Below are 27,133 nucleotides of genomic sequence, written 5' to 3'. Positions count from 1 at the left end.
CATCCCCCTCCCCGCTGAGTGCCCTCTGTCACTGTACCTCCCGGGGGGCATTGCCCATCCCCCTCCCCGCTGAGTGCCCTCTGACACTGTACCTCCCGGGGGGCATTGCCCATCCCCCTCCCCGCTGAGTGCCCTCTGTCACTGTACCTCCCGGGGGGCATTGCCCATCCCCCTCCCCGCTGAGTGCCCTCTGTCACTGTACCTCCCGGGGGGCATTGCCCATCCCCCTCCCCGCTGAGTGCCCTCTGACACTGTACCTCCCGGGGGGGCACTGCCCATCCCCCTCCCCGCTGAGTGCCCTCTGACACTGTACCTCCCGGGGGGCATTGCCCATCCCCCTCCCCGCTGAGTGCCCTCTGTCACTGTACCTCCCGGGGGCATTGCCCATCCCCCTCCCCGCTGAGTGCCCTCTGACACTGTACCTCCCGGGGGGGCATTGCCCATCCCCCTCCCCGCTGAGTGCCCTCTGTCACTGTACCTCCCGGGGGGGCATTGCCCATCCCCCCTCCCCGCTGAGTGCCCTCTGACACTGTACCACCCGGGGGGCATTGCCCATCCCCCTCCCCGCTGAGTGCCCTCTGTCACTGTACCTCCTGGGGGGGCAATGCCCATCCCCCTCCCCGCTGAGCGCCCTCTGACACTGTACCTCCCGGGGGGCATTGCCCATCCCCCTCCCCGCTGAGTGCCCTCTGTCACTGTACCTCCCGGGGGCATTGCCCATCCCCCCTCCCCGCTGAGTGCCCTCTGTCACTGTACCTCCCGGGGGGCATTGCCCATCCCCCTCCCCGCTGAGTGCCCTCTGACACTGTACCTCCCGGGGGGGCATTGCCCATCCCCCCTCCCTGCTGAGTGCCCTCTGTCACTGTACCTCCCGGGGGGCATTGCCCATCCCCCTCCCCGCTGAGTGCCCTCTGTCACTGTACCTCCCGGGGGGGCACTGCCCATCCCCCTCCCCGCTGAGTGCCCTCTGACACTGTACCTCCCGGGGGGGCATTGCCCATCCCCCTCCCCGCTGAGTGCCCTCTGACACTGTACCTCCCGGGGGGGCACTGCCCATCCCCCTCCCCGCTGAGTGCCCTCTGACACTGTACCTCCCGGGGGGGCATTGCCCATCCCCCTCCCCGCTGAGTGCCCTCTGACACTGTACCTCCCGGGGGGCATTGCCCATCCCCCTCCCCGCTGAGTGCCCTCTGACACTGTGCCTCCCTGGGGGGCATTGCCCATCCCCCTCCCCGCTGAGTGCCCTCTGTCACTGTACCTCCCGGGGGGGCACTGCCCATCCCCCTCCCCGCTGAGTGCCCTCTGTCACTGTACCTCCCGGGGGGGCATTGCCCATCCCCCTCCCCGCTGAGTGCCCTCTGACACTGTACCTCCCGGGGGGCATTGCCCATCCCCCTCCCCGCTGAGTGCCCTCTGACACTGTACCTCCCGGGGGGCATTGCCCATCCCCCTCCCCGCTGAGTGCCCTCTGTCACTGTACCTCCCGGGGGGCATTGCCCATCCCCCTCCCCGCTGAGTGCCCTCTGTCACTGTACCTCCCGGGGGGGCATTGCCCATCCCCCTCCCCGCTGAGTGCCCTCTGTCACTGTACCTCCCGGGGGGCATTGCCCAACCCCCCTCCCCGCTGAGTGCCCTCTGACACTGTGCCTCCCTGGGGGGCATTGCCCATCCCCCCTCCCCGCTGAGTGCCCTCTGACACTGTACCTCCCGGGGGGCATTGCCCATCCCCCTCCCCGCTGAGTGCCCTCTGACACTGTACCTCCCGGGGGGGCATTGCCCATCCCCCTCCCCGCTGAGTGCCCTCTGACACTGTACCTCCCGGGGGGGCATTGCCCATCCCCCCTCCCCGCTGAGTGCCCTCTGACACTGTACCTCCCGGGGGGCATTGCCCATCCCCTTCCCCGCTGAGTGCCCTCTGTCACTGTACCTCCCGGGGGGGCATTGCCCATCCCCTTCCCCGCTGAGTGCCCTCTGTCACTGTACCTCCCGGGGGGCATTGCCCATCCCCCTCCCCGCTGAGTGCCCTCTGACACTGTACCTCCCGGGGGGGCATTGCCCATCCCCCCTCCCCGCTGAGTGCCCTCTGACACTCTACCTCCCGGGGGGGCATTGCCCATCCCCCTCCCCGCTGAGTGCCCTCTGACACTGTACCTCCCGGGGGCATTGCCCATCCCCCTCCCCGCTGAGTGCCCTCTGTCACTGTACCTCCCGGGGGCATTGCCCATCCCCCTCCCCGCTGAGTGCCCTCTGACACTGTACCTCCCGGGGGGCATTGCCCATCCCCCTCCCCGCTGAGTGCCCTCTGACACTGTGCCTCCCGGGGGGCATTGCCCATCCCCCCTCCCCGCTGAGTGCCCTCTGACACTGTACCTCCCGGGGGCATTGCCCATCCCCCCTCCCCGCTGAGTGCCCTCTGACACTGTACCTCCCGGGGGGCATTGCCCATCCCCCTCCCCGCTGAGCGCCCTCTGACACTGTACCTCCCGGGGGGGCATTGCCCATCCCCCTCCCCGCTGAGTGCCCTCTGACACTGTACCTCCCGGGGGGCATTGCCCATCCCCCTCCCCGCTGAGTGCCCTCTGACACTGTACCTCCCAGGGGGCATTGCCGATCCCCCTCCCCGCTGAGTGCCCTCTGACACTGTACCTCCCGGGGGGGCATTGCCCATCCCCCTCCCCGCTGAGTGCCCTCTGTCACTGTACCTCCCGGGGGGCATTGCCCATCCCCCCTCCCCGCTGAGTGCCCTCTGACACTGTACCTCCCGGGGGGGCATTGCCCATCCCCCTCCCCGCTGAGTGCCCTCTGTCACTGTACCTCCCGGGGGGCATTGCCCATCCCCCTCCCCGCTGAGTGCCCTCTGACACTGTACCTCCCGGGGGGGCATTGCCCATCCCCCTCCCCGCTGAGTGCCCTCTGACACTGTACCTCCCGGGGGGGCATTGCCCATCCCCCTCCCCGCTGAGTGCCCTCTGTCACTGTACCTCCCGGGGGGGCATTGCCCATCCCCCTCCCCGCTGAGTGCCCTCTGACACTGTACCTCCCGGGGGGCACTGCCCATCCCCCTCCCCGCTGAGTGCCCTCTGTCACTGTACCTCCCAGGGGGCATTGCCCATCCCCCCTCCCCGCTGAGTGCCCTCTGACACTGTACCTCCCGGGGGGGCATTGCCCATCCCCCTCCCCGCTGAGTGCCCTCTGACACTGTACCTCCCGGGGGGGCATTGCCCATCCCCCTCCCCGCTGAGTGCCCTCTGTCACTGTACCTCCCGGGGCATTGCCCATCCCCCTCCCCGCTGAGTGCCCTCTGACACTGTACCTTCCGGGGGGGCATTGCCCATCCCCCTCCCCGCTGAGTGCCCTCTGACACTGTACCTCCCGGGGGGGCATTGCCCATCCCCCTCCCCGCTGAGTGCCCTCTGACACTGTACCTCCCGGGGGGGCACTGCCCATCCCCCTCCCCGCTGACTGCCCTCTGACACTGTACCTCCCGGGGGGGCATTGCCCATCCCCCTCCCCGCTGAGTGCCCTCTGTCACTGTACCTCCCGGGGGGCATTGCCCATCCCCCTCCCCGCTGAGTGCCCTCTGACACTGTACCTCCCGGGGGGCATTGCCCATCCCCCTCCCCGCTGAGTGCCCTCTGTCACTGTACCTCCCGGGGGGGCACTGCCCATCCCCCTCCCCGCTGAGTGCCCTCTGACACTGTATCTCCCGGGGGGCATTGCCCATCCCCCTCCCCGCTGAGTGCCCTCTGACACTGTACCTCCCGGGGGGGCACTGCCCATCCCCCTCCCCGCTGAGTGCCCTCTGTCACTGTACCTCCCGGGGGGGCATTGCCCATCCCCCTCCCCGCTGAGTGCCCTCTGACACTGTACCTCCCGGGGGGCATTGCCCATCCCCCTCCCCGCTGAGTGCCCTCTGACACTGTGCCTCCCTGGGGGGCATTGCCCATCCCCCTCCCCGCTGAGTGCCCTCTGTCACTGTACCTCCCGGCGGGCATTGCCCATCCCCCTCCCCGCTGAGTGCCCTCTGACACTGTACCTCCCGGGGGGCATTGCCCATCCCCCTCCCCGCTGAGTGCCCGCTGACACTCTACCTCCCGGGGGGGCATTGCCCATCCCCCTCCCCGCTGAGTGCCCTCTGTCACTGTACCTCCCGGGGGGCATTGCCCATCCCCCCTCCCCGCTGAGTGCCCTCTGTCACTGAACCTCCCGGGGGGGCATTGCCCATCCCCCTCCCCGCTGAGTGCCCTCTGACACTGTACCTCCCGGGGGGCATTGCCCATCCCCCCTCCCCGCTGAGTGCCCTCTGACACTGTACCTCCCGGGGGGCATTGCCCATCCCCCCTCCCCGCTGAGTGCCCTCTGACACTGTACCTCCCGGGGGGCATTGCCCATCCCCCTCCCCGCTGAGTGCCCTCTGACACTGTACCTCCCGGGGGGGCATTGCCCATCCCCCTCCCCGCTGAGTGCCCTCTGACACTGTACCTCCCGGGGGGGCATTGCCCATCCCCCTCCCCGCTGAGTGCCCTCTGACACTGTACCTCCCGGGGGGCATTGCCCATCCCCCTCCCCGCTGAATGCCCGCTGACACTCTACCTCCCGGGGGGGCATTGCCCATCCCCCTCCCCGCTGAGTGCCCTCTGACACTGTACCTCCCGGGGGGCATTGCCCATCCCCCTCCCCGCTGAGTGCCCTCTGTCACTGTACCTCCCGGGGGGCATTGCCCATCCCCCCTCCCCGCTGAGTGCCCTCTGACACTGTACCTCCCGGGGGCATTGCCCATCCCCCTCCCCGCTGAGTGCCCTCTGTCACTGTACCTCCCGGGGGGGCATTGCCCATCCCCCCTTCCCGCTGAGTGCCCTCTGTCACTGAACCTCCCGGGGGGCATTGCCCATCCCCCCTCCCCGCTGAGTGCCCTCTGACACTGTACCTCCCGGGGGGGCATTGCCCATCCCCCTCCCCGCTGAGTGCCCTCTGTCACTGTACCTCCCAGGGGGCATTGCCCATCCCCCTCCCCGCTGAGTGCCCTCTGTCACTGTACCTCCCGGGGGGCATTGCCCATCCCCCTCCCCGCTGAGTGCCCTGTGACACTGTACCTCCCGGGGGGGCATTGCCCATCCCCCTCCCCGCTGAGTGCCCTCTGTCACTGTACCTCCCAGGGGGCATTGCCCATCCCCCTCCCCGCTGAGTGCCCTCTGTCACTGTACCTACCGGGGGGGCATTGCCCATCCCCCTCCCCGCTGAGTGCCCTGTGACACTGTACCTCCCGGGGGGGCATTGCCCATCCCCCTCCCCGCTGAGTGCCCTCTGTCACTGTACCTCCCGGGGGGGCATTGCCCATCCCCCTCCCCGCTGAGTGCCCTCTGTCACTGTACCTCCCGGGGGGGCATTGCCCATCCCCCCTCCCCGCTGAGTGCCCTCTGACACTGTACCTCCCGGGGGGGCATTGCCCATCCCCCCTCCCCGCTGAGTGCCCTCTGACACTGTACCTCCCGGGGGGGCATTGCCCATCCCCCTCCCCGCTGAGTGCCCTCTGACACTGTACCTCCCGGGGGGGCATTGCCCATCCCCCTCCCCGCTGAGTGCCCTCTGACACTGTACCTCCCGGGGGGGCACTGCCCATCCCCCTCCCCGCTGAGTGCCCTCTGTCACTGTACCTCCCGGGGGGCATTGCCCATCCCCCTCCCCGCTGAGTGCCCTCTGACACTGTACCTCCCGGGGGGCATTGCCCATCCCCCTCCCCGCTGAGTGCCCTCTGTCACTGTACCTCCCGGGGGGCATTGCCCATCCCCCTCCCCGCTGAGTGCCCTCTGTCACTGTACCTCCCGGGGGGCATTGCCCATCCCCCTCCCCGCTGAGTGCCCTCTGACACTGTACCTCCCGGGGGGGCACTGCCCATCCCCCTCCCCGCTGAGTGCCCTCTGACACTGTACCTCCCCGGGGGCATTGCCCATCCCCCTCCCCGCTGAGTGCCCTCTGTCACTGTACCTCCCGGGGGCATTGCCCATCCCCCTCCCCGCTGAGTGCCCTCTGACACTGTACCTCCCGGGGGGGCATTGCCCATCCCCCTCCCCGCTGAGTGCCCTCTGTCACTGTACCTCCCGGGGGGGCATTGCCCATCCCCCCTCCCCGCTGAGTGCCCTCTGACACTGTACCACCCGGGGGGCATTGCCCATCCCCCTCCCCGCTGAGTGCCCTCTGTCACTGTACCTCCTGGGGGGGCAATGCCCATCCCCCTCCCCGCTGAGCGCCCTCTGACACTGTACCTCCCGGGGGGCATTGCCCATCCCCCTCCCCGCTGAGTGCCCTCTGTCACTGTACCTCCCGGGGGCATTGCCCATCCCCCCTCCCCGCTGAGTGCCCTCTGTCACTGTACCTCCCGGGGGGCATTGCCCATCCCCCTCCCCGCTGAGTGCCCTCTGACACTGTACCTCCCGGGGGGGCATTGCCCATCCCCCCTCCCTGCTGAGTGCCCTCTGTCACTGTACCTCCCGGGGGGCATTGCCCATCCCCCTCCCCGCTGAGTGCCCTCTGTCACTGTACCTCCCGGGGGGGCACTGCCCATCCCCCTCCCCGCTGAGTGCCCTCTGACACTGTACCTCCCGGGGGGCATTGCCCATCCCCCTCCCCGCTGAGTGCCCGCTGACACTGTACCTCCCGGGGGGCATTGCCCATCCCCCCTCCCCGCTGAGTGCCCTCTGACACTGTACCTCCCGGGGGGCATTGCCCATCCCCCTCCCCGCTGAGTGCCCTCTGTCACTGTACCTCCCGGGGGGGCACTGCCCATCCCCCTCCCCGCTGAGTGCCCTCTGACACTGTGCCTCCCTGGGGGGCATTGCCCATCCCCCTCCCCGCTGAGTGCCCTCTGTCACTGTACCTCCCGGGGGGGCACTGCCCATCCCCCTCCCCGCTGAGTGCCCTCTGTCACTGTACCTCCCGGGGGGGCATTGCCCATCCCCCTCCCCGCTGAGTGCCCTCTGACACTGTACCTCCCGGGGGGCATTGCCCATCCCCCTCCCCGCTGAGTGCCCTCTGACACTGTACCTCCCGGGGGGCATTGCCCGTCCCCCTCCCCGCTGAGTGCCCTCTGTCACTGTACCTCCCGGGGGGCATTGCCCATCCCCCTCCCCGCTGAGTGCCCTCTGTCACTGTACCTCCCGGGGGGGCATTGCCCATCCCCCTCCCCGCTGAGTGCCCTCTGTCACTGTACCTCCCGGGGGGCATTGCCCAACCCCCCTCCCCGCTGAGTGCCCTCTGACACTGTGCCTCCCTGGGGGGCATTGCCCATCCCCCCTCCCCGCTGAGTGCCCTCTGACACTGTACCTCCCGGGGGGCATTGCCCATCCCCCTCCCCGCTGAGTGCCCTCTGACACTGTACCTCCCGGGGGGGCATTGCCCATCCCCCTCCCCGCTGAGTGCCCTCTGACACTGTACCTCCCGGGGGGGCATTGCCCATCCCCCCTCCCCGCTGAGTGCCCTCTGACACTGTACCTCCCGGGGGGCATTGCCCATCCCCTTCCCCGCTGAGTGCCCTCTGTCACTGTACCTCCCGGGGGGGCATTGCCCATCCCCTTCCCCGCTGAGTGCCCTCTGTCACTGTACCTCCCGGGGGGCATTGCCCATCCCCCTCCCCGCTGAGTGCCCTCTGACACTGTACCTCCCGGGGGGGCATTGCCCATCCCCCCTCCCCGCTGAGTGCCCTCTGACACTGTACCTCCCGGGGGGCATTGCCCATCCCCCTCCCCGCTGAGTGCCCTCTGACACTGTGCCTCCCGGGGGGCATTGCCCATCCCCCCTCCCCGCTGAGTGCCCTCTGACACTGTACCTCCCGGGGGCATTGCCCATCCCCCCTCCCCGCTGAGTGCCCTCTGACACTGTACCTCCCGGGGGGCATTGCCCATCCCCCTCCCCGCTGAGCGCCCTCTGACACTGTACCTCCCGGGGGGGCATTGCCCATCCCCCTCCCCGCTGAGTGCCCTCTGACACTGTACCTCCCGGGGGGCATTGCCCATCCCCCTCCCCGCTGAGTGCCCTCTGACACTGTACCTCCCAGGGGGCATTGCCCATCCCCCCTCCCCGCTGAGTGCCCTCTGACACTGTACCTCCCGGGGGGGCATTGCCCATCCCCCTCCCCGCTGAGTGCCCTCTGTCACTGTACCTCCCGGGGGGCATTGCCCATCCCCCTCCCCGCTGAGTGCCCTCTGACACTGTACCTCCCGGGGGGGCATTGCCCATCCCCCTCCCCGCTGAGTGCCCTCTGACACTGTACCTCCCGGGGGGGCATTGCCCATCCCCCTCCCCGCTGAGTGCCCTCTGTCACTGTACCTCCCGGGGGGGCATTGCCCATCCCCCTCCCCGCTGAGTGCCCTCTGACACTGTACCTCCCGGGGGGCACTGCCCATCCCCCTCCCCGCTGAGTGCCCTCTGTCACTGTACCTCCCAGGGGGCATTGCCCATCCCCCCTCCCCGCTGAGTGCCCTCTGACACTGTACCTCCCGGGGGGGCATTGCCCATCCCCCTCCCCGCTGAGTGCCCTCTGACACTGTACCTCCCGGGGGGCATTGCCCATCCCCCTCCCCGCTGAGTGCCCTCTGACACTGTGCCTCCCTGGGGGGCATTGCCCATCCCCCTCCCCGCTGAGTGCCCTCTGACACTGTACCTCCCGGGGGCATTGCCCATCCCCCTCCCCGCTGAGTGCCCTCTGACACTGTACCTCCCGGGGGGGCATTGCCCATCCCCCTCCCCGCTGAGTGCCCTCTGTCACTGTACCTCCCGGGGCATTGCCCATCCCCCTCCCCGCTGAGTGCCCTCTGACACTGTACCTCCCGGGGCATTGCTGTACTCACACAAGCAGCATGGAGGCTGCTGATTCCAGCCAGTAGGGCCCTCTGGGTCTCTCGGGGCAGGGCTCTGTGCTGGAGCCAGGCAGCCAGGAGCAGATTTGGCCCTTTGCTGGAATGGCGTAACCATGCATTGATCGGAGCGCCCGGCTCCCTTTGAGTGCTGCGTGCTGGCACCTGGGGTCTCTCCAGAGCAAAGACACCAGCACCTCTGGTTTTATGCACACTGTTGGTGGCCTGCTGCCTTTGCTGACCTGCCCTCCGGCACTGCTACATGTCCTGAGCAGGGGGCGGGAGAAGCGAAAGGAGCTGCTGTCTGACAGACTACATTCCTGGGGGGCAGGCAGGCCGGGCCTGGGGCTACTGCATGTGTGCGTCCCGGGGGGACAGGCTGAGAGCTATGGACTGAGGGCCCTAGGGTGTCAGCTCTCTGCTTGCTACAGCCCAGTTCTTGTCCCCGAGGACTGGCTGGTGAGGGCTGCTGCTGAGACACAGAGATGGCCTAGAGCCAATGCCCTCTCCTAGCGCATATGCAGACTGGGCCAGTCCCCCCTGTCTGTCCTGGGGAGCCCGCTGGGTGGGTCGCTTGCTCACCTTCTGCAATGTAACAGGGCTGCTCCTCCCCTGCTGAGAATTTGGGTGCTTGGTGCCCGGGGTTCATCGCCCAGTGGCAGAGAGCACAGGAGCGGCCAGTGCGAACGTTATAGCCTTCCCCTCTGCTCGCGGGTGGCTGGGCTCAAAGCTGCCTGGGCAGAGCACCTGCCCCTGCAAGGTGGCAGGGAGCTGATTCCCTCCCCCGCCAGCAGGTGGCACCGCACGGTTCACTGCGGGCAGCTCCTTGTACCCGTCCCTAACCCTGATCCTCCAGATTCCCTCGGTCACATCCCCCCTCAACTCTTCCTTTATGCTGAGACAAATCCGTGTCAAAGCTGCGTGGACAGTGATTTGCACTCCTTGGGTGGGAATTGGGGGAGGGGGGGTCTTGGTGTTGGTTGGGAGGGGGAGCTCCTTGTGCATATTCTGGGCTCAGCCAGACGCCCTGCGGTCTCCCAGGAGCTGGGGCCGCCTCCTCTCTGTGGTGGGTGCCCCTCTTGGTGGGGGCCTGTTGCAGCTGCTGTGCCCTGGCGTGGTGTCACCCTGCTGTGGCTGCGACGGTAACTGTCCGGTTGAAGCAGCCCAGTGGATCTGTGTGAGTGAGCAGCTGTGCTGCATATTTTATTTAAAGTAAAGTTGATGCCCCGTGGAGATTTGTGTGTCTCTCTGTCTCATGATTCAGTGCAGTCCTTGATTGTCCACACTGCAAACACAATATTGTAGCTAGTTCCCAGGACGCTCAGCCGACCTGGGTACAACACAGGGATTAGCTGTGTTCGTGCAGTGGCTGGTTTTTTTGTAATGACTCGGCAGCGTTTGAACCTTGGAGTGTCATATCCGCTGTACAGATTCTGCAAACCCAGGGATTAACTCTGCTCGCTGGCAGCAGGAGTTGGCTGTTGTTCACTAGAGGGGGAAATGGGACAGTTTGCCAGGGTGATACAATTTCACAGCACAGTCTTGTCAGCTGTGCTGACTGTACTGTCACTGTGTGAGTGATGGGGAAATCTTTGCAGCCATCCCAGAGTGCCTCACCAGCAGACTAAGAGGTTAGCTACACTGTAAATGTTTCACTTACACTGATGTAACTCCCTTTGAGGGCACTCTTATTTCAAAATGAATGGCCTTTTAAAGCTTAGCTTAAACTACTTTGAAAGCAACATAAACTTAAAATGGAAAAAAGTCACTCGTAGTAAGGTCACTCGAGTGTCCATGTGGGGAGATGCACCGGTGCAATTATAGTGCTTTAAATCCATGGTATGACAGAAGTGAATTTAAACCACTACAATTGCACCGGTGCATCTCCCCACATGGACACTCGAGTGACCTTACTACGAGTGACTTTTTTCCATTTTAAGCTTATGTTGCTTTCAAAGTAGTTTAAGTTCCTGTGTAGACAAGCCCTGAGAGAGACCCTGCAGTGAGTCAGTAGCAAAGCCAGGTTGGAAACAATAATTTAAATAATTTTGATGGAAAAAATAAATATATTTTGAGGGCAGTGGGTGAAATTAAATCAATTTCTAGGAAAGTTCCTTGGGGGGAGAAATATTTTTAAACCTTTAGGAATTTATTTTGAATTTTATGGCTTTCAATTTTTATTTTTCAAATTGTTATTTCATGACATGTCAATTGTGCATATTATGTACAATTGACATGTCATAGAAGTACAATACTCTCTTTTATAAAATCATGAATCATAGAATAGAATATCAGGGTTGGAAGGGACCTCAGGAGGTCATCTAGTCCGACCCCCTGCTCAAAGCAGGACCGATCCCCAACTAAATCAGCCCAGCTAGGGCTTTGTCAAGCCTGACCTTAAAAATATCTAAGGAAGGAGATTCCACCACCTCCCTAGGTAACGCATTCCAGTGTTTCACCACCCTCCTAGTGAAAAAGTTTTTCCTAATATCCAACCTAAACCTCCCCCATTGCAACTTGAGACCATTACTCCTCATTCTGTCATCTGCTACCATTGAGAACAGTCTAGAGCCATCCTCTTTGGAACCCCCTTTCAGGTAGTTGAAAGCAGCTATCAAATCCCCCCTCAGTCTTCTCTTCTGCAGACTAAACAATCCCAGTTCCCTCAGCCTCTCCTCATAAGTCATATGCTCCAGTCCCCTAATAATTTTTGTTGCCCTTTGCTGGACTCTCTCCAATTTCTCCAAATCCTTCTTGCAGTGTGGGGCCCAAAACTGGACACAGTACTCCAGATGAGGCCTCACCAGTGTTGAATAGAGGAGAACGATCACATCCCTCGATCTGCCGGCAATGCCCCTACTTATACATCCCAAAATGCCATTGGCCTTCTTGGCAACAAGGGCACACTGCTGGCTCATATCCAGCTTGTCGTCCACTGTAACCCCTAGGTCCTTTTCTGCAGAACTGCTGCCGAGCCATTCGGTCCCTAGTCTTTAGCGGTGCATGGGGTTCTTCTGTTCTAAGTGCAGGACTCTGCACTTGTCCTTGTTGAACCTCATCAGATTTCTTTTGGACCAATCCTCTAATTTGTCTAGGGCCCTCTGTATCCTATCCCTACACTCCAGCGTATCTACCTCTCCTCCCAGTTTAGTGTCACCTGCAAACTTGCTGAGGGTGCAATCCACACCATCCTCCAGATCATTTTTGAAGATATTGAACAAAACCGGCCCGAGGACCGACCCTTGGGGCACTCCACTTGATACTGGCTGCCAGCTAGACATGGAGCCATTGATCACTACCCGTTGCACCCGACAATCTAGCCAACTTTCTATCCATCTTATCGTCCATTCATCCAGCCCATACTTCTTTAACTTGCTGGCAAGAATACTGTGGGAGACCGTGTCAAAAGCTTTGCTAAAGTCAAGGAACACCACATCCACTGCTTTCCCCTCATCCACAGAACCAGTTATGTCGTCATAGAAGGCAATTAGATTAGTGAGGCATGACTTGCCCTTGGTGAATCCATGCTGACAGTTCCTGATCGCTTTCCTCTCCTTTAAGTGCTTCAGAATTGATTCCTTGAGGACCTGCTCCATGATTTTTCCAGGGACTGAGGTGAGGCTGACTGGCCTGTAGTTCCCAGGATCCTCCTTCTTCCCTTTTTTAAAGATTGGCACTACATTAGCCTTTTTCCAGTCGTCCGTGACTTCCCCCGTTCGCCACGAGTTTTCAAAGATAATAGGCACTGGCTCTGCAATCACATCCGCCAACTCCTTTCGCACTCTCGGATGCAACGCATCCGGCCCCATGGACTTGTGCTCGTCCAGCTTTTCTAAATAGTCCCGAACCACTTCTTCCTTCACAGAGGGCTGGTCACCTCCTCCCCATGCTGTGCTGCCCAGTGCAATAGTCTGGGAGCTGACCTTGTTCGTGAAGACAGAGGCAAAAAAAGCATTGAGTACATTAGCTTTTTCCACATCCTCTGTCACTAGGTTGCCTCCCTCATTCAGTAAGGGGCCCACACTTCCCTTGACTTTCTTCTTGTTGCCAACATACCTGAAGAAACCCTTCTTGTTACTCTTAACGTCTCTTGCTAGCTGCAACTCCAGGTGCGATTTGGCCTTCCTGATTTCCTTCCTACATGCCCGAGCAATATTTTTATACTCTTCCCTGGTCCTTTGTCCAATCTTCCACTTCTTGTAAGCTTCTTTTTTGTGTTCAAGATCAGCAAGGATTTCACCGTTAAGCCAAGCTGGTCGCCTGCCATATTTACTATTCTTTCTACACATCGGGATGGTTTGTCCCTGTAACCTCAATAAAGATTCTTTAAAATACAGCCAGCTCTCCTGGACTCATTTCCCCCTCATGTTATTCTCCCAGGGGATCTTGCCCATCAGTTCCCTGAGGGAATCAAAGTCTGCTTTTCTGAAGTCCAGGGTCCGTATTCTGCTGCTCTCCTTTCTTCCCTGTGTCAGGAAGGGGAGCTGCTGCTTAGTTCTGGTGGAAACATTTTATTTTTTCTCGGTCAAAATATCTCCGATCTGCCTGTGCTGCCATCACTCACTTGCTAGATTTTCAAACAAACAACTTTGTGCTTTCCGCCAGGCTGCCCCACCCACGTGGAGGACCCCTCCCCGAAATGCTCACACACCTACCTCATTATCCTCCTCCAAATCCCGCCTTAACACTCCCATTTGCCAACATGTCTACAAAAACTTGACTATGGTGAGGCTGCTGATGAGCTGAGACTAGGGTGACCAGGCAGCAAGTGTGAAAAATCGGGAAGCTCCTTGGGGCAGGGACCATCTTTTTATTGTGTGTCTGTACAGTGCCTAGCACAACAGGGAACTCAGATATGCCTAGGGCTCCTGGATGTTGCAGTAATTACACTACTAATTAACAAGGAAGCTCCTCTTGGTTACAGGGGTGCTGCTGAGAGAGCTCGGCTGCTCCAACAGGACTGGACTACAGGTGAGTAACTGGAGCACATTTTTGGTGGGCCCACTCGCAGTGGCTATTCCTGGAGTTGGGCATTAAGGAGCACATGGAGGAAAGGCCCTTCCCATCCTCTGCACTTTTATCTCCTTTTATCTCCTTTAGCTCCGCAGAACTGTCCTCATCCCTCTGCCCCTTCCTCCATCTCCCTGCTCACCTTCCCTGCCCTCCGGGGGAAATTAACTATGCAGACCCTAAGACAGCACCTGCCTATATGCCACTACGTTAGAATGAACTTGGCTGGTTACAGTTCAAACTGCTCATGTCCTTCCAGTCCAGCCTCTGAAAATCAGGGCAATGTCCAGTTAAGGGACAAAGAGAAAAGGAGTACTGGTGGCAACTTAGAGACTAACGAATTTATTTGAGCATAAGCTTTCGTGAGCTACAGCTCATCCGATGAAGTGAGCTGTAGCTCACAAAAGCTCATGCTCAAATAAAGTGGTTAGTCTCTAAGGTGCCACAAGTACTCCTTGTTCTTTTTGCGAATACAGACTAACACGGCTGCTACTCTGAAACCAGTTAAGGGACGTGTTTTCAGCATGACAAACACCCACACATCATGTTAACCTAGTTCATTGACAGACTCTACGCCATCGCATGGAGCTCTCTTTGCCTCCCAATGTACCAGTGATCGCAGTGCACGCGCCGAATCCCCCTCACTCACACTCTCAGAGAAAACCCTAATTCTGACCTGAGCACTATACCCAGGTATATAACGCAGACACTTGTGAGCTGGAGGGAAATATATTATTACCCCCATTGACGAAAGCAACTAGCCAAAACTGGGTGTGGGGGATTGAAGGTTGTTTCATTTTAGTGATTGTCAGGTGTTTCTTTGATGCAATTTTATTTATTAACAAGGAACGTAAAAAGTCCTGCCCCTGAACACAGGAGGAACCAGCCAAAAGCCTCTGTCAGTCAGCACCTCAGCACAAAACCTTTCTCTTGCCTTCTCCCAGCACCACACACTGTGCTTCCAGGTTGTGCCTGCTTGGCTTTTTTTCTGCTTCTTTCTCTCTCAATCACACACACACACACACACAGCTCCACCGCTCCACGCCCTGACCCCTGCATGTGAAACCTCTTGGGCCGCGTGATTCAGCTTCTACTCACGTTTTCCCATGTGCCTGTGCCTTGGGTGCTACCACTGTAGTTGAGGCTAATTCTACACATTTACCCTGGATGTCAGGTGGCTACCCCACAATAACAAGATTTAACCCAGCCCACAACAGTGTGCTACATCTCCATGGATAGAGTCTGAGGTGGGCTCTCTCTCTCTCTCTCTCTGCCCAGGGGACAGAACACAACACCCAGAAGGGTTGCATTTGCATATTTACTATCCTACACAATATAAGCACCTTTATACCAGTATAAGGGCATCCACATTGAGGGGTTTACAATTTTGGTTTCTAAAGTTGAATCAATTTAAAAAATTGATTCAGGCCTTAGAGCATTTGGTGCATAAATTGTGTTTCTTTGGCAGTTTGCAGAGTGAAGTTGCAGAGTCTGGTAGTGTGGTAGGTTAATGTGACATGTGCAAGTTCAGGCCTGTTAAAGACACCTCCCTTAAATGAAAAGGAGTACTTGTGGCACCTTAGAGACTAACCAGTTTATTTGAGCATGAGCTTTCGTGAGCTACAGCTCACTTCATCGGATGCATACTGTGGAAACTGCAGAAGACATTATATACACACAGAGACCATGAAACAAAACTTCCTCCCACCTCACTCCCCCGCTGGCAACAGCTTATCTAAAGTGATCCTCAAGTAGAGCCATTTCCAGCACAAATCCAGGTTTTCTCACCCTTCCCCCCCCCCCCCCCCCCGCCACACACACATACAAACTCACTCTCCTGCTGGCAACAGCCCATCCCCCTTTGAAACCCCTCTTTATAGTGCGCATGATAATCAAGGTGGGTCACCTCCAGCACTAATCCAGGTTTTCTCACCCCCCCCCAAACACCCCCCCCTTTTTTTTTTCCAAAAACCACACACACAAACTCATTCTCCTGCTGGCAACAGCTCATCTTACAATGTGCACAGCAATAATCCAAGTTTAACCAGAACGTCTTGGGGGGGGGGTTTGCAGGAAAAAACAAGGGGAGACAGGCTACCTTGCATAATGACTTAGCCACTCCCAGTCTCTATTCAAGCCCAAATTAATAGTATCCAATTTGCAAATGAATTCCAATTCAGCAGTTTCTCGCTGGAGTCTGGATTTGAAGTTTTTTTGCTTTAAGATAGCGACCCTCATGTCTGTGATTGCGTGACCAGAGAGACTGAAGTGTTCTCCGACTGGTTTATGAATGATATAATTCTTGACATCTGATTTGTGTCCATTTATTCTTTTACGTAGAGACTGTCCAGTTTGACCAATGTACATGGCAGAGGGGCATTGCTGGCACATGATGGCATATATCACATTGGTGGATGTGCAGGTGAACGAGCCTCTGATAGTGTGGCTGATGTTGTTAGGCCCTGTGATGGTGTCCCCTGAATAGATATGTGGGCACAGTTGGCAACGGGCTTTGTTGCAAGGATAGGTTCCTGGGCTAGCGGTTCTGTTGTGTGGTATGTGGTTGTTGGTGAGTATTCGCTTCAGGTTGGGGGGCTGTCTGTAGGCAAGGACTGGCCTTTCTCCCAAGATTTGTGAGAGTGTTGGGTCATCCTTCAGGATAGGTTGTAGATCCTTAATAATGCGTTGGAGGGGTTTTAGTTGGGGGCTGAAGGTGACGGCTAGTGGCGTTCTGTTATTTTCTTTGTTAGGCCTGTCCTGTAGTAGGTGACTTCTGGGAACTCTTCTGGCTCTATCAATCTAGATTGATAGAGCCAGAAGAGTTCCCAGAAGTCACCTACTACAGGACAGGCCTAACAAAGAAAATAACAGAACGCCACTAGCCGTCACCTTCAGCCCCCAACTAAAACCCCTCCAACGCATTATTAAGGATCTACAACCTATCCTGAAGGATGACCCAACACTCTCACAAATCTTGGGAGAAAGGCCAGTCCTTGCCTACAGACAGCCCCCCAACCTGAAGCGAATACTCACCAACAACCACATACCACACAACAGAACCGCTAGCCCAGGAACCTATCCTTGCAACAAAGCCCGTTGCCAACTGTGCCCACATATCTATTCAGGGGACACCATCACAGGGCCTAACAACATCAGCCACACTATCAGAGGCTCGTTCACCTGCACATCCACCAATGTGATATATGCCATCATGTGCCAGCAATGCCCCTCTGCCATGTACATTGGTCAAACTGGACAGTCTCTACGTAAAAGAATAAATGGACACAAATCAGATGTCAAGAATTATATCATTCATAAACCAGTCGGAGAACACTTCAGTCTCTCTGGTCACGCAATCACAGACATGAGGGTCGCTATCTTAAAGCAAAAAAACTTCAAATCCAGACTCCAGCGAGAAACTGCTGAATTGGAATTCATTTGCAAATTGGATACTATTAATTTGGGCTTGAATAGAGACTGGGAGTGGCTAAGTCATTATGCAAGGTAGCCTGTCTCCCCTTGTTTTTTTCCTGCAAAACCCCCCCCCAAGACGTTCTGGTTAAACTTGGATTATTGCTGTGCACATTGTAAGATGAGCTGTTGCCAGCAGGAGAATGAGTTTGTGTGTGTGGTTTTTGGAAAAAAAAAAGGGGGGGGTGTTTGGGGGGGGGTGAGAAAACCTGGATTAGTGCTGGAGGTGACCCACCTTGATTATCATGCGCACTATAAAGAGGGGTTTCAAAGGGGGATGGGCTGTTGCCAGCAGGAGAGTGAGTTTGTATGTGTGTGTGTGGGGGGGGGGAAGGGTGAGAAAACCTGGATTTGTGCTGGAAATGGCTCTACTTGAGGATCACTTTAGATAAGCTGTTGCCAGCGGGGGAGTGAGGTGGGAGGAAGTTTTGTTTCATGGTCTCTGTGTGTATATAATGTCTTCTGCAGTTTCCACAGTATGCATCCGATGAAGTGAGCTGTAGCTCACGAAAGCTCATGCTCAAATAAACTGGTTAGTCTCTAAGGTGCCACAAGTACTCCTTTTCTTTTTACGAATACAGACTAACACGGCTGTTACTCTGAAACCTCCCTTAAATGGATGCCCCAGGCATCTCTGCAGTTACACCAGAGACTCTTGTGTTTGTTCTAATATATTTATAATCCTGGGTTCTTCTGATAAAGGGAAATGCTGACCCTAGGAGCAACGGTCACAAATTGCAGTGGGGGAGGTCTAGATTGGATATTCGGAAACACTATTTCACTAAGAGGGTGGTGAAGCACTGGAATGGGTTACCTAGGGACATGGTGGAATCTCCATCCTTACAGGTTTTTAAGGCCTGGTTTGACAAAGCCCTGCCTGGGATGATTTAGTTGGGGATTAGTCCTGCTTTGAGCAGGGGGTTGGACTGGGTGACCTCCTGAGGTCTCTTCCAACCCTGATATTCTATGATTCTATGGAGCCTGATTTCTCATCCACAAGTACAATAAATACTTCCCAGCTAGACAGCCACTCCCCTTCGACTGAACAAAGTCTCTGTGGAATCACTGTGGGTTTCAGAGTGTTCCAGCACAGAAACATGCATTTACTCCCCCTCTGCATGTGCGGATTTGGAAGCGACTCTTGTATGTGCTGGCGGGCGGAGGGGATAAACACTTGCTTCTATGGGTGCCACCTTTGCACCATCACCTGCTCCTGAAGATTGGGCTGCAGAGATGGGAAGACTGGGCTGCAGTGATGTTCCCGACACTCTATTCTCTCATATTTTTATCCAGTCCTAGTTTTCAATATTCTGAGTCCATGGGGAGAGGGTTCCCCAGACCCAGAGCTGTTTTTCTTTTATAGATTCTGCTATTCATATTAAGGCCCAGAGAATTTCACCTAATGCCTGCTGCATCCAGGCCCAGCCCAATGACTTGTGGTTGAGCAGATCTTTTAGATCTTCAAGGGATGGAAAATCCACCACATCCCTTGGGAAGCTGGTCCGATAGTTAAATACCCTAAATAATTATTTCCTGAGATTCAATCTACATTTTCTCTTATTGTCATTACATTCACCCTCTTTACCCACCACACCCTAACTAAATTCTTCTCCCTCTATGGTGTCCTCAGCTTTCAGGTATTTGCAGTATGTTCTCAAATCATGGGATTTTTCTAGACTAGTGAGTGTGCTTCCCTAATTTAACTTGAGTTAATTTATTGCCAGTTAACTCAAGTGAACACACACAATTTTAAATTAGACACTTCACAAACATTTGTTCCAGGATACAAACGTTTGTGGTTTACCCCAGAGCTCAGCCCCAAATGTCTTGTCTAGACTGTGATTTAAGATATGGGGTGACACATTTTACAAGTCTAGGGTAAACATGGAACATGATTTCAATGGGAGTTCAGTGCCTAACCTGCTTCGCTGCTTTTGCAAATTCCACTAGGGCCGCGAGTCACAAGGGGAACCTGTGTGCTGCAACACCCTGCATTGTGGTGCCTGATTTTTAAACACACGGCTGCCTAGTGCAATACACAGCCATGAGTTAGGTGCCTAAAAGTCTGATTGCAAAAGCCAGTGAGCAGAGAGGATCTATCTAATCTGACCAATGGGAAATGTCGAGGAGAGGGGTGTGGCCAAGCCCTGCTCCCAGAAAGGGAGCTTAGGACCTAAGTCTGGGATGGAGGGAGGCCCCTTTCTCTGTATCCCTTGGAGACACAAGTTCAAATCCCTGCTCCACATCAGGCAGATGGGGGAACCGAATGTGGGTCTTCCATATTCTGGGGAATGCGCTAACCACTGGGCTGAGCGCTGTAGAGGAAGTACCTCTTCCTCTAGCTGTACGCAATGTTTTTCCAGCCACGTCAATCACAGGATAGTGGTGAGGAAAGTTGGATGTGGTAATACCTTTTATGAGACCATCTTCTCGTCTCTCTCTCAGCAACAGAAGTTGGTCCAATAAAAGATAATGCCACATCATCCTCTAGCTGGTCTGTGTGGGTTTCGACGCGCTCTGAGCACATCCATTGCATCGGCAGGCTTCACAGAAAACACAGGCAGGGGGAGACCTCGTCTGTGAATCCCTCTGGGCCACAGGCATTAGTTACACACCAAGCCGCTGGGTGCTGTCAGGCTGGAAGTGGGTGAGTCCCTGCTCAGCTGCTGAAATTTGGGTGCCTTAGTGTGTTACCTACATTGTGTGCTCGTTGGTGTGCGACCTTACATTTGGCTGTGTTAAAATGCATGTTGTCCAAATGAGCCCATGTTACCAAGAGACCCAGATCCCCCGTGCAGCTGACCTGCTCCCATTGTTATTTACCACTCAGCCAGTGCTGATGCCATCTGCAGTCTGTACCAGCCATGATTTTAGATTTTCTTGCAGATCATTTGTAGAGGCATAGAATGGCATTGGACTGTGGGATAGTGTGATGTGGGTCCAGAGTAACAGTGAGAATCACTGTGCAGCCTGGCGGCTTGGGCACTCAGCTGACAGTAGCACATTCCTGTTTGAATCCTTTTATCTCCCTCATGCAAGGGGGGGATGTGAACTAGGGCCTGTCTACACCCTGGGTGAGTATGCTAACCACTAGGCTGAAGGCAGAGGGCCTGCCCTGCCCTGCCCCCAGCTGTTTTGTGTGGAGTTAGGTGGCCTTTGCACACACCTACGAGATCGGGCCCTGCACATGACTTCAGCAAAGCAGCTCCTGCCTCCCCAAGTCTGTGGGTTGTTCGGGGGCTTAGGCAGAAGACAGGGGTCTGGGGAAATAAAGTGAGATGGCTGCATTTGTGCCCAGGGGCAGGCACCTGGGGAACTGGTACTGTAAAATCTGAGGTGCTGAGTCAATCCAGGCACCTCCAGGCCCGGGCTGCAGGGGAGGGGGAGTTCTGTGGATCACGGTGGAGTCTAAAGACTGGACTTAGGTCCCCAAATCTGAGGGTTCGTGATGAGGTATGTTTGTGGGTCTGGGCCTTAAGGGAATTTTCAAAACAGCCCAAGTGGTTTAGGTGCTTAACTGTCAGATTAATGGGAGTTAGGACTTTAATCTCTTTAGGGGCTTTTGCAGATTTTCACTAGGTGCATAGATGCACTTTCTGGTGCCTCGGTACCTTTGCGAATCTGGCCCTAAGTCTCTGTGGGTCCCAGTTCCCCACCTGTACAATGAGGAGAACAGCACGGCCCTGCTTCACTGGGATGCGGAGGATAAACACGCTCGTGCCTGGGGGGTGCTCAGAGACTGGTGCGGGGAGATCGCTAGACAGTCAGTCCCCTCCTGGGCGCTAGTGGCACCTGAGGGCTTCTGGAGGACTCGGAGGGAGAACACGCGGCGGCTGACGGACCCCACTGTTGAGAGCCAGGGGACGAGGGCAGGGGGCATGCAGGGTCATGTGCCCCACCCCACCCCAGATTTGCTGCTTGGCTTGGACTGAGCATGCTCAGTAACACTGCTGAAGCCGGCTGCCCTTACTCCCCCCCCCCCCCACACACACACATACGCTATCGGCAGGCACCGGTTGTCTCCCGTCCCCGACTCTCTCCTCCAGCCCCCCGCCCAGGTCACAGCTGCCCTGCCACAGACAAAGCGCGAGGAAGCATGAGCAGCCTCACGCTGAAGCGGACCGGTTTTGTCAGAACCAGGCTTTGAAATCTCACGCCGCAGCTGAGCCTGAGGCAAAGCAGGTTTCTGTGGCTGCTCCAGAGCATCTGCCAAGCCTCGTTCAGCGGCTTCGTTCCAGCTGGCGAACGGCCTGCTCGGCCGCAGCTGCCTTGCTGCTGCTGGGCGTGAAGTGGCTGGTCTCACTGTGGACAGAACCAGTCAGGTTCAGAGCAGCTTGTCTGGGAGCTTTCAGGCAGGGGAAAAACTCTAGGCCGGGCGTAGGCTTAAAAGCTCGGTCGCCATTGCGGCGGTGCTCAGGGTGTGCAGAATTCACACTCCTGCATGCTGCAGCGATGGTGAGCTAACCCTCGGGCAGAGGCAGGGCAGTGGTTGGGCTGGCCTGGCTCTCACTGCCTGGGGAGGTGGCTCTCGTACAGCAACAGAAAAAACCCGTCAGCCATTGGAGGAAGTATCTACATTACGGTGCTACGGCAGCATAGCTATGGTGCTGTAGGGCCTGACCGGTAGACGTGACCTAAGACTCCTCTACTTCAGCTCCAGTATGTTACTTATGGAGGTTCTGGGTGTGTTGGGGGAACTTCATGCCACAAGCTTTCATTTAGCTCCATGTCGTGTCTGGCTGCTAAAGACCAGGGTGGAAGTCCTGGGTCCTTCGACACCAGCGCTTTGGCATCTGCACTGGCTGTCCACGGCCTTCCATGTGGAATTTTAGATGCTGGTTTTGTCACTGAGAGCCCTAAATGCCCTGAGACCTTCCTGCTTGAGAGATATGTCACTTCACATGGCATAACGCTGCTCTGCTGGAGGTGAGTGGAGACACTTGCGTTAGAGCCCCTTCCCCCTTGGCATAAAAGAAGGGCTGCTGGCAGTGTTCATTGGTCTGAAATTGCCTGAATCTGTTGGCCTTCTGGGCACACTGCAAAGCCCGTCTGTTTGAGCAGGCACGTGAACACTAGTGCCTAGTGGGATGGGTTTTGGGGAGAAATGGGGGGGGGGTTGATTTGTAATATGTGTGGGGACAAAAAGATATGTTGCTGTGTTGTGTGATTTTTATATTGCATCCTCTAGTAAATGGTGAGGATAGGTGTTCTGTTTCATTTTTTTATATAAAGCCAGTTAAATGAATACAATACTTGCCCATGAAATAATTCAGTATCACAGCCCTGTCAGTCAGGCTGCGGGTGTTCTGGTGCCGAGATTGCTCTGTCATCCCATTATCAGTGAGCCTGTGGGGCTGGGTCATTGAGATGAGTCCAGTTTCATTTCTTGCTGGATGTAGATCATTTGCTCAGTGCAAAGTTTCAAATGAATGGGCATTCAATATAGTTTTATTATTAAACCTTGTACTTTAGATATGGATGAAACTGTATGGGCATCATAAACTGTAAAAGCCAGGACTGTGCTCTCTTAACCAGGACTGTAGCTGTTCCTTATTGCCCCAAAAGGCAGAGTAAAAGGCTGGTCTACTTTGAAAAGTCCCATCTGCACAGCTGTGTCTCTGAGGGATGTTAAAATCCACACCCCAGAGAGTTGGGGTAACAAGCCACTCACAGAACTCTCTTTACTCCATGGATCTCTATTTAACGCTGTGTCTACACTTAAACCATTACAGGGACATAGCCACACCTGCACCACTGTAGTGCATTAGGGTAGACACTTATTACCCATCAGTGTAGTTAATCCACCTCTCCAAAAGGCATTACCTAGGGGGACAGAAGAATTTTTCCGTCAACCTACTGCTGTCTACACTGGGGATTAGGTCGGTTTAACTACATTTTACCTGGGGTGGGGGAACTGTCCCTGGTCTGGCCCCCGAGCTCCAGCGGTGGGCTGGGCAGCATGGCCACGCGTGGGAGCACATGGCCCTCGGTGCACACCCCCGCCCCAATGTGGTGCCATTGCAGGGACTGTCCTTATTTTGTGACTTCATTTTGAATGGAATGATCTAGCTGAGGGACTAAACTGCACACCAATGAAGTTCACAGCTGATAACGACGTTGGAAAGAGCTGCAAACACGAATGTGAAGAGAAAAACATAATAGAGGGGCCTAGAGAGATTATTGATATGGACAATCCCATGGAGCAGGAGCTGAAGAGAATGGGAAGAGAGGCAGGATAAAAATGAGGGAGTGTAGAATCATCCCAAGCATCCTCCCCACCCCAGCTGTCCCAGGGAGCAGGTGCAGGAGCACAGAGGGTGTCCAGAGGCAAAGCAGCTGTCCAGAGCTGATGGGCTGGGATGGAGTTCTGAGGGTTGTCATTGGGCTGGAAGCAGAGTCATGAGGAGGCTGCAGGGGGCAGGAAGGAAACGGCTGAGATCACAAGGAGGAGAGCAGTGAGGGACAGACAGACTCTCAGGAATGATGGGAAATTCTCAGCTGGTGGACAGAAACCACAGGAAGAAAGTGAGAAGTAGGCCTGGCCAAAAATTTCTATAGTCAATGGTCAAAACTTTGGTGAGGGGAGGGTTCAAATTTTTCATTAAAAGTCAATTTTTCACTGAAAATGTTGACAAAAAACATAACTTAGATATGTTTTCATTGAAACTTTCAATAGACGGGAAAAAACCAATATTTTTTGACCAGCTCTAATGAGGAGCCCAAGACAGGGTAAAGAGTGAAGGAAGAGAGAAAAGGTCCCTCCAGTTTAGCAGAGACACCAGAGCAGCTTGGGAGGCTCCAGGTAAGAAGGACACCATGAAGATAGGGCATACCTGGGAGTGGTGAAGGAAGAGGAGGGTTGACAACAGTTAAGAGCTAGGTTTGTGTGGGTTGTGCTGTGTGTGAAGCAGCACCCGTAACTGTGCATTTCCTGGTGTTCAGATGTCTGTGGTTTGTTTTTGCTCATCACACTGACATTCATTTTGGTCAGAAATGGAGAGACCTTAACTGAGCATTTCCTTGCTTTCTAGCCGTTGTGTCTGAGTTTGGAATGCCCACATTCTGCAAGGCTATGAGAAGCAGAAGCCGCTGCTCTGCAGCGAGAACCCTAAGACAGCTTTTTGTAGGTGAGTGTTCTGTGTGTTTCTACAGGGTTTGGTTCTTGGCCCTACACTATTTAACATTTGTATTAATGACCTGTTAGAAAACATAAAATAACTGATAAAGTTTGCAGATGGTACAAAAACTGGGGGAGTGGTAAATAATGAAGAGAACAAACCTGAATCACTTGGAAATCTGGGCTTCAGCAGATAACGTGTTTTAATATCGCTAACTGATCAATGGAAGAAAGAATGTCCATGCCTCTATCCTAGGAAGCAGTGACTCTGAAAAAGATTTGGGGGTGTGTGTTTGTGGATGAGCTCCCAGTGCGACCCTGTGGCCAAAAGGGCTAATGAGATCCTGCAATGCAAAACCAGGTGGATTGTGAGGAGGAGCAGAGAGGTTATTTTACCTCTCTATTTGGCACTGGTGCAACTGTTCCTGGAAACCTGTGTCCAGTTCTGGGGCCCACAATTCAAGAAGCATGTTGATAAATTGGAGAGGGTTCCAAGAAGAGCCATGAGAATGAGCTCCTTGAGTCTGTCACACAATCCTTTAATCAATCAATTTAGCTGGACAAAGAGAAGGTTAAGGAGTGACTTGATCACAGTCTATAAATACCTACATAGGGAACAAATATTTAATAAGCTAGCAGAGCAAGGTATAAAAAGATCCAATGACTGGAAGCTGAAGCCCTGGAGCATCCACACAGTCAGTTCCTATGTTACACAGGAGGTCAGACAAGATGATCACAATGGTCTCTTCTGGCTTTGGAGTCTATGAAATCTGTGAACTGTACATCTGATGGGGCATTAAGCTTTGCAGTGTTTGAGTTTTTTGCCTCCCCACAGATTCCCCACTCCAGTCGAGTTAGCTATCGGCCTGGAGCTTTTCCACTAGCCTGGCTGGCTGTAGAAGAAAACAGCTCTGGTGATGCTTGGCAGCCCTGTTAGATTTTGTAACCGTGCCTTGCCTACTGCAGGTGTATCCCATCGCGCTCTCTGAAATCTGGAAAATGAACCACCTCTACATGGCCAGCCAAGCCATTTTCAGATTTCTTGTTGAGAACTATTATCAAGATTGGATCATTTTCCTAGCACTGATATGGGCTACCATGTCCCTCCCATTGTCCTGATAGGAGGCACTGTCAATTACCTGGGGGAAAGCTTATCAATGTTCCTAAGAGAGCAAAGGTAGATTTTTGTTATAATCTCTGCAGGGGAGCTCCATGGAGCAGGGCCAATAAGACTGCAGTGAGGACCTTTGGACTGAAAAGATTTCTGAGGACCGAAGCACCTTTCTGCTGTGAGACAAACACATTGGGAGGGATGTTTTGGTGACAGGGAACTGGTTCTTACTCTCACAAGAAGAAGCATGGCTGCTGCAGATCCTGTACAATCCATTAAAGGTGACACTACTTGTCCCATCTGTTTGGATTTTTTTCGAGACCCTGTGACAACTGAGTGTGGACACAGCTTCTGCAAACAATGTATCGCTCAGCTCTGCGAGGGAGAGAGCAACATCGCCTGCCCTCAGTGCAAAACAAGGTTCCAAAGGAAAAATTTAAGGTCAAACAGGGAACTTAGGAATATTGTGGAATCCGTTCCGCAATTATTAAAAATGAAAGAAAAACCTGGCAGAGGAATCCAGTGTGAGAGACATGAAGATCTTTTGAAACTCTACTGTAAAGAGGATCAAATTCTCCTCTGCGTGGTGTGTGAAAAATCCCAGGTTCATCGAGGCCACACTGTGGTGCCCAGGGAGGAGGCTGCCCAGGAATACAGGGTAGGTAACATTATTTATCTTTATTAATTAAACTGCTGGGGGAAATATGTCTTTCCTGCTAATATAAATGGGCTCTTTAAGAACTCTCAAAAAAGAACTAGATAAATTCATGGCGGATAGGTCCATTGATGGCTATGAGCCAGGATGGGCAGGGATGGTGTCCCTAGCCTCTGTTTGCCAGAAGCTGGGAATGGGTGACAGGGGATGGATCACTTGATGATTCCCTGTTCTGTTCATTCCCTCTGGGGCACCTGGCACTGGCCACTGTCAGAAGAGAGGATACTGGGCTAGATGGACCTTTGTTCTGACCCAGTCTGGCCGTTCTTATGTTCTTTTTCAAAACGGGAGGCCTGAGGTCCATGTGCACAAATGCATGTACTAATGCAATGGTTCTCAAGCTGTGGGCCAGGATCCCAAAGTGGGTCGCAACTCCATTTTAATGGGTTCCCTAGGGCTGGCTTAAACCTTCTGGGGCCCAGGGCTGAAGCCCAAGCCCGAGAACGTCAGCGTGGGATGGCAGGGCTCAGGTTACAGGCCCCCTGCCTGGGGCTGAAGCACGTGGGCTGCTGCTTTGTACCCCTGCCCAGCGTGGGGAGGGGGGTCAGGCTTTGCCTTCCTCCCCCGCCCCAGGGCGGTGGAGCTTGGGCAGGCTCAGGCTTTGGTCCCCCATCCGGTGGAGCTTGGGCAGGCTCAGGCTTTGGTCCCCCATCCTGGGGTCGTGTCATAATTTTTGTTGTCAGAAGGGGTTGCAGTGCAGTGACGTTTGAGAGCCCCTGTTCTAGTAGGTTCACGTGCACAAATGGTGATTTAGCTGTGCACATATATAACTTGTGTGCACATAGAAAAGTTACGTGATTTACCAGCGCGGCCCTGTGAGCTACCGGATTCAGAATGAGGGTGTGATTGAGGACTCCTTT

The 27,133-nt window shown here is 55.7% G+C and overlaps 2 protein-coding genes across 2 annotated transcripts in view; one reads left to right on the top strand and one right to left on the bottom strand.

Annotated features, from left to right (window-relative positions):
- Nucleotides 1–27,133, bottom strand: part of LOC102930774 (class I histocompatibility antigen, F10 alpha chain) — a 1,343,638-nt gene that overhangs the window by 1,155,197 nt on the left and 161,308 nt on the right. The window lies entirely within an intron of this gene.
- LOC122465454 (E3 ubiquitin-protein ligase TRIM41-like) overlaps nt 26,052–27,133 on the top strand; it is a 55,710-nt gene continuing 54,628 nt past the window's right edge. The window contains exon 1 of the mRNA XM_043545241.1: nt 26,052–26,216. Coding sequence (XP_043401176.1) covers nt 26,052–26,216 — 165 coding nt within the window. The remainder of the gene's footprint in view (nt 26,217–27,133) is intronic.

The sequence above is a fragment of the Chelonia mydas genome, chromosome 4, assembly GCF_015237465.2.
Source record: "Chelonia mydas isolate rCheMyd1 chromosome 4, rCheMyd1.pri.v2, whole genome shotgun sequence".
Classification (NCBI taxonomy): domain Eukaryota; kingdom Metazoa; phylum Chordata; order Testudines; family Cheloniidae; genus Chelonia; species Chelonia mydas.
Note: the sequence above shows the minus strand (reverse complement) of the source record. Positions and strands in the feature narration are given on the sequence as shown.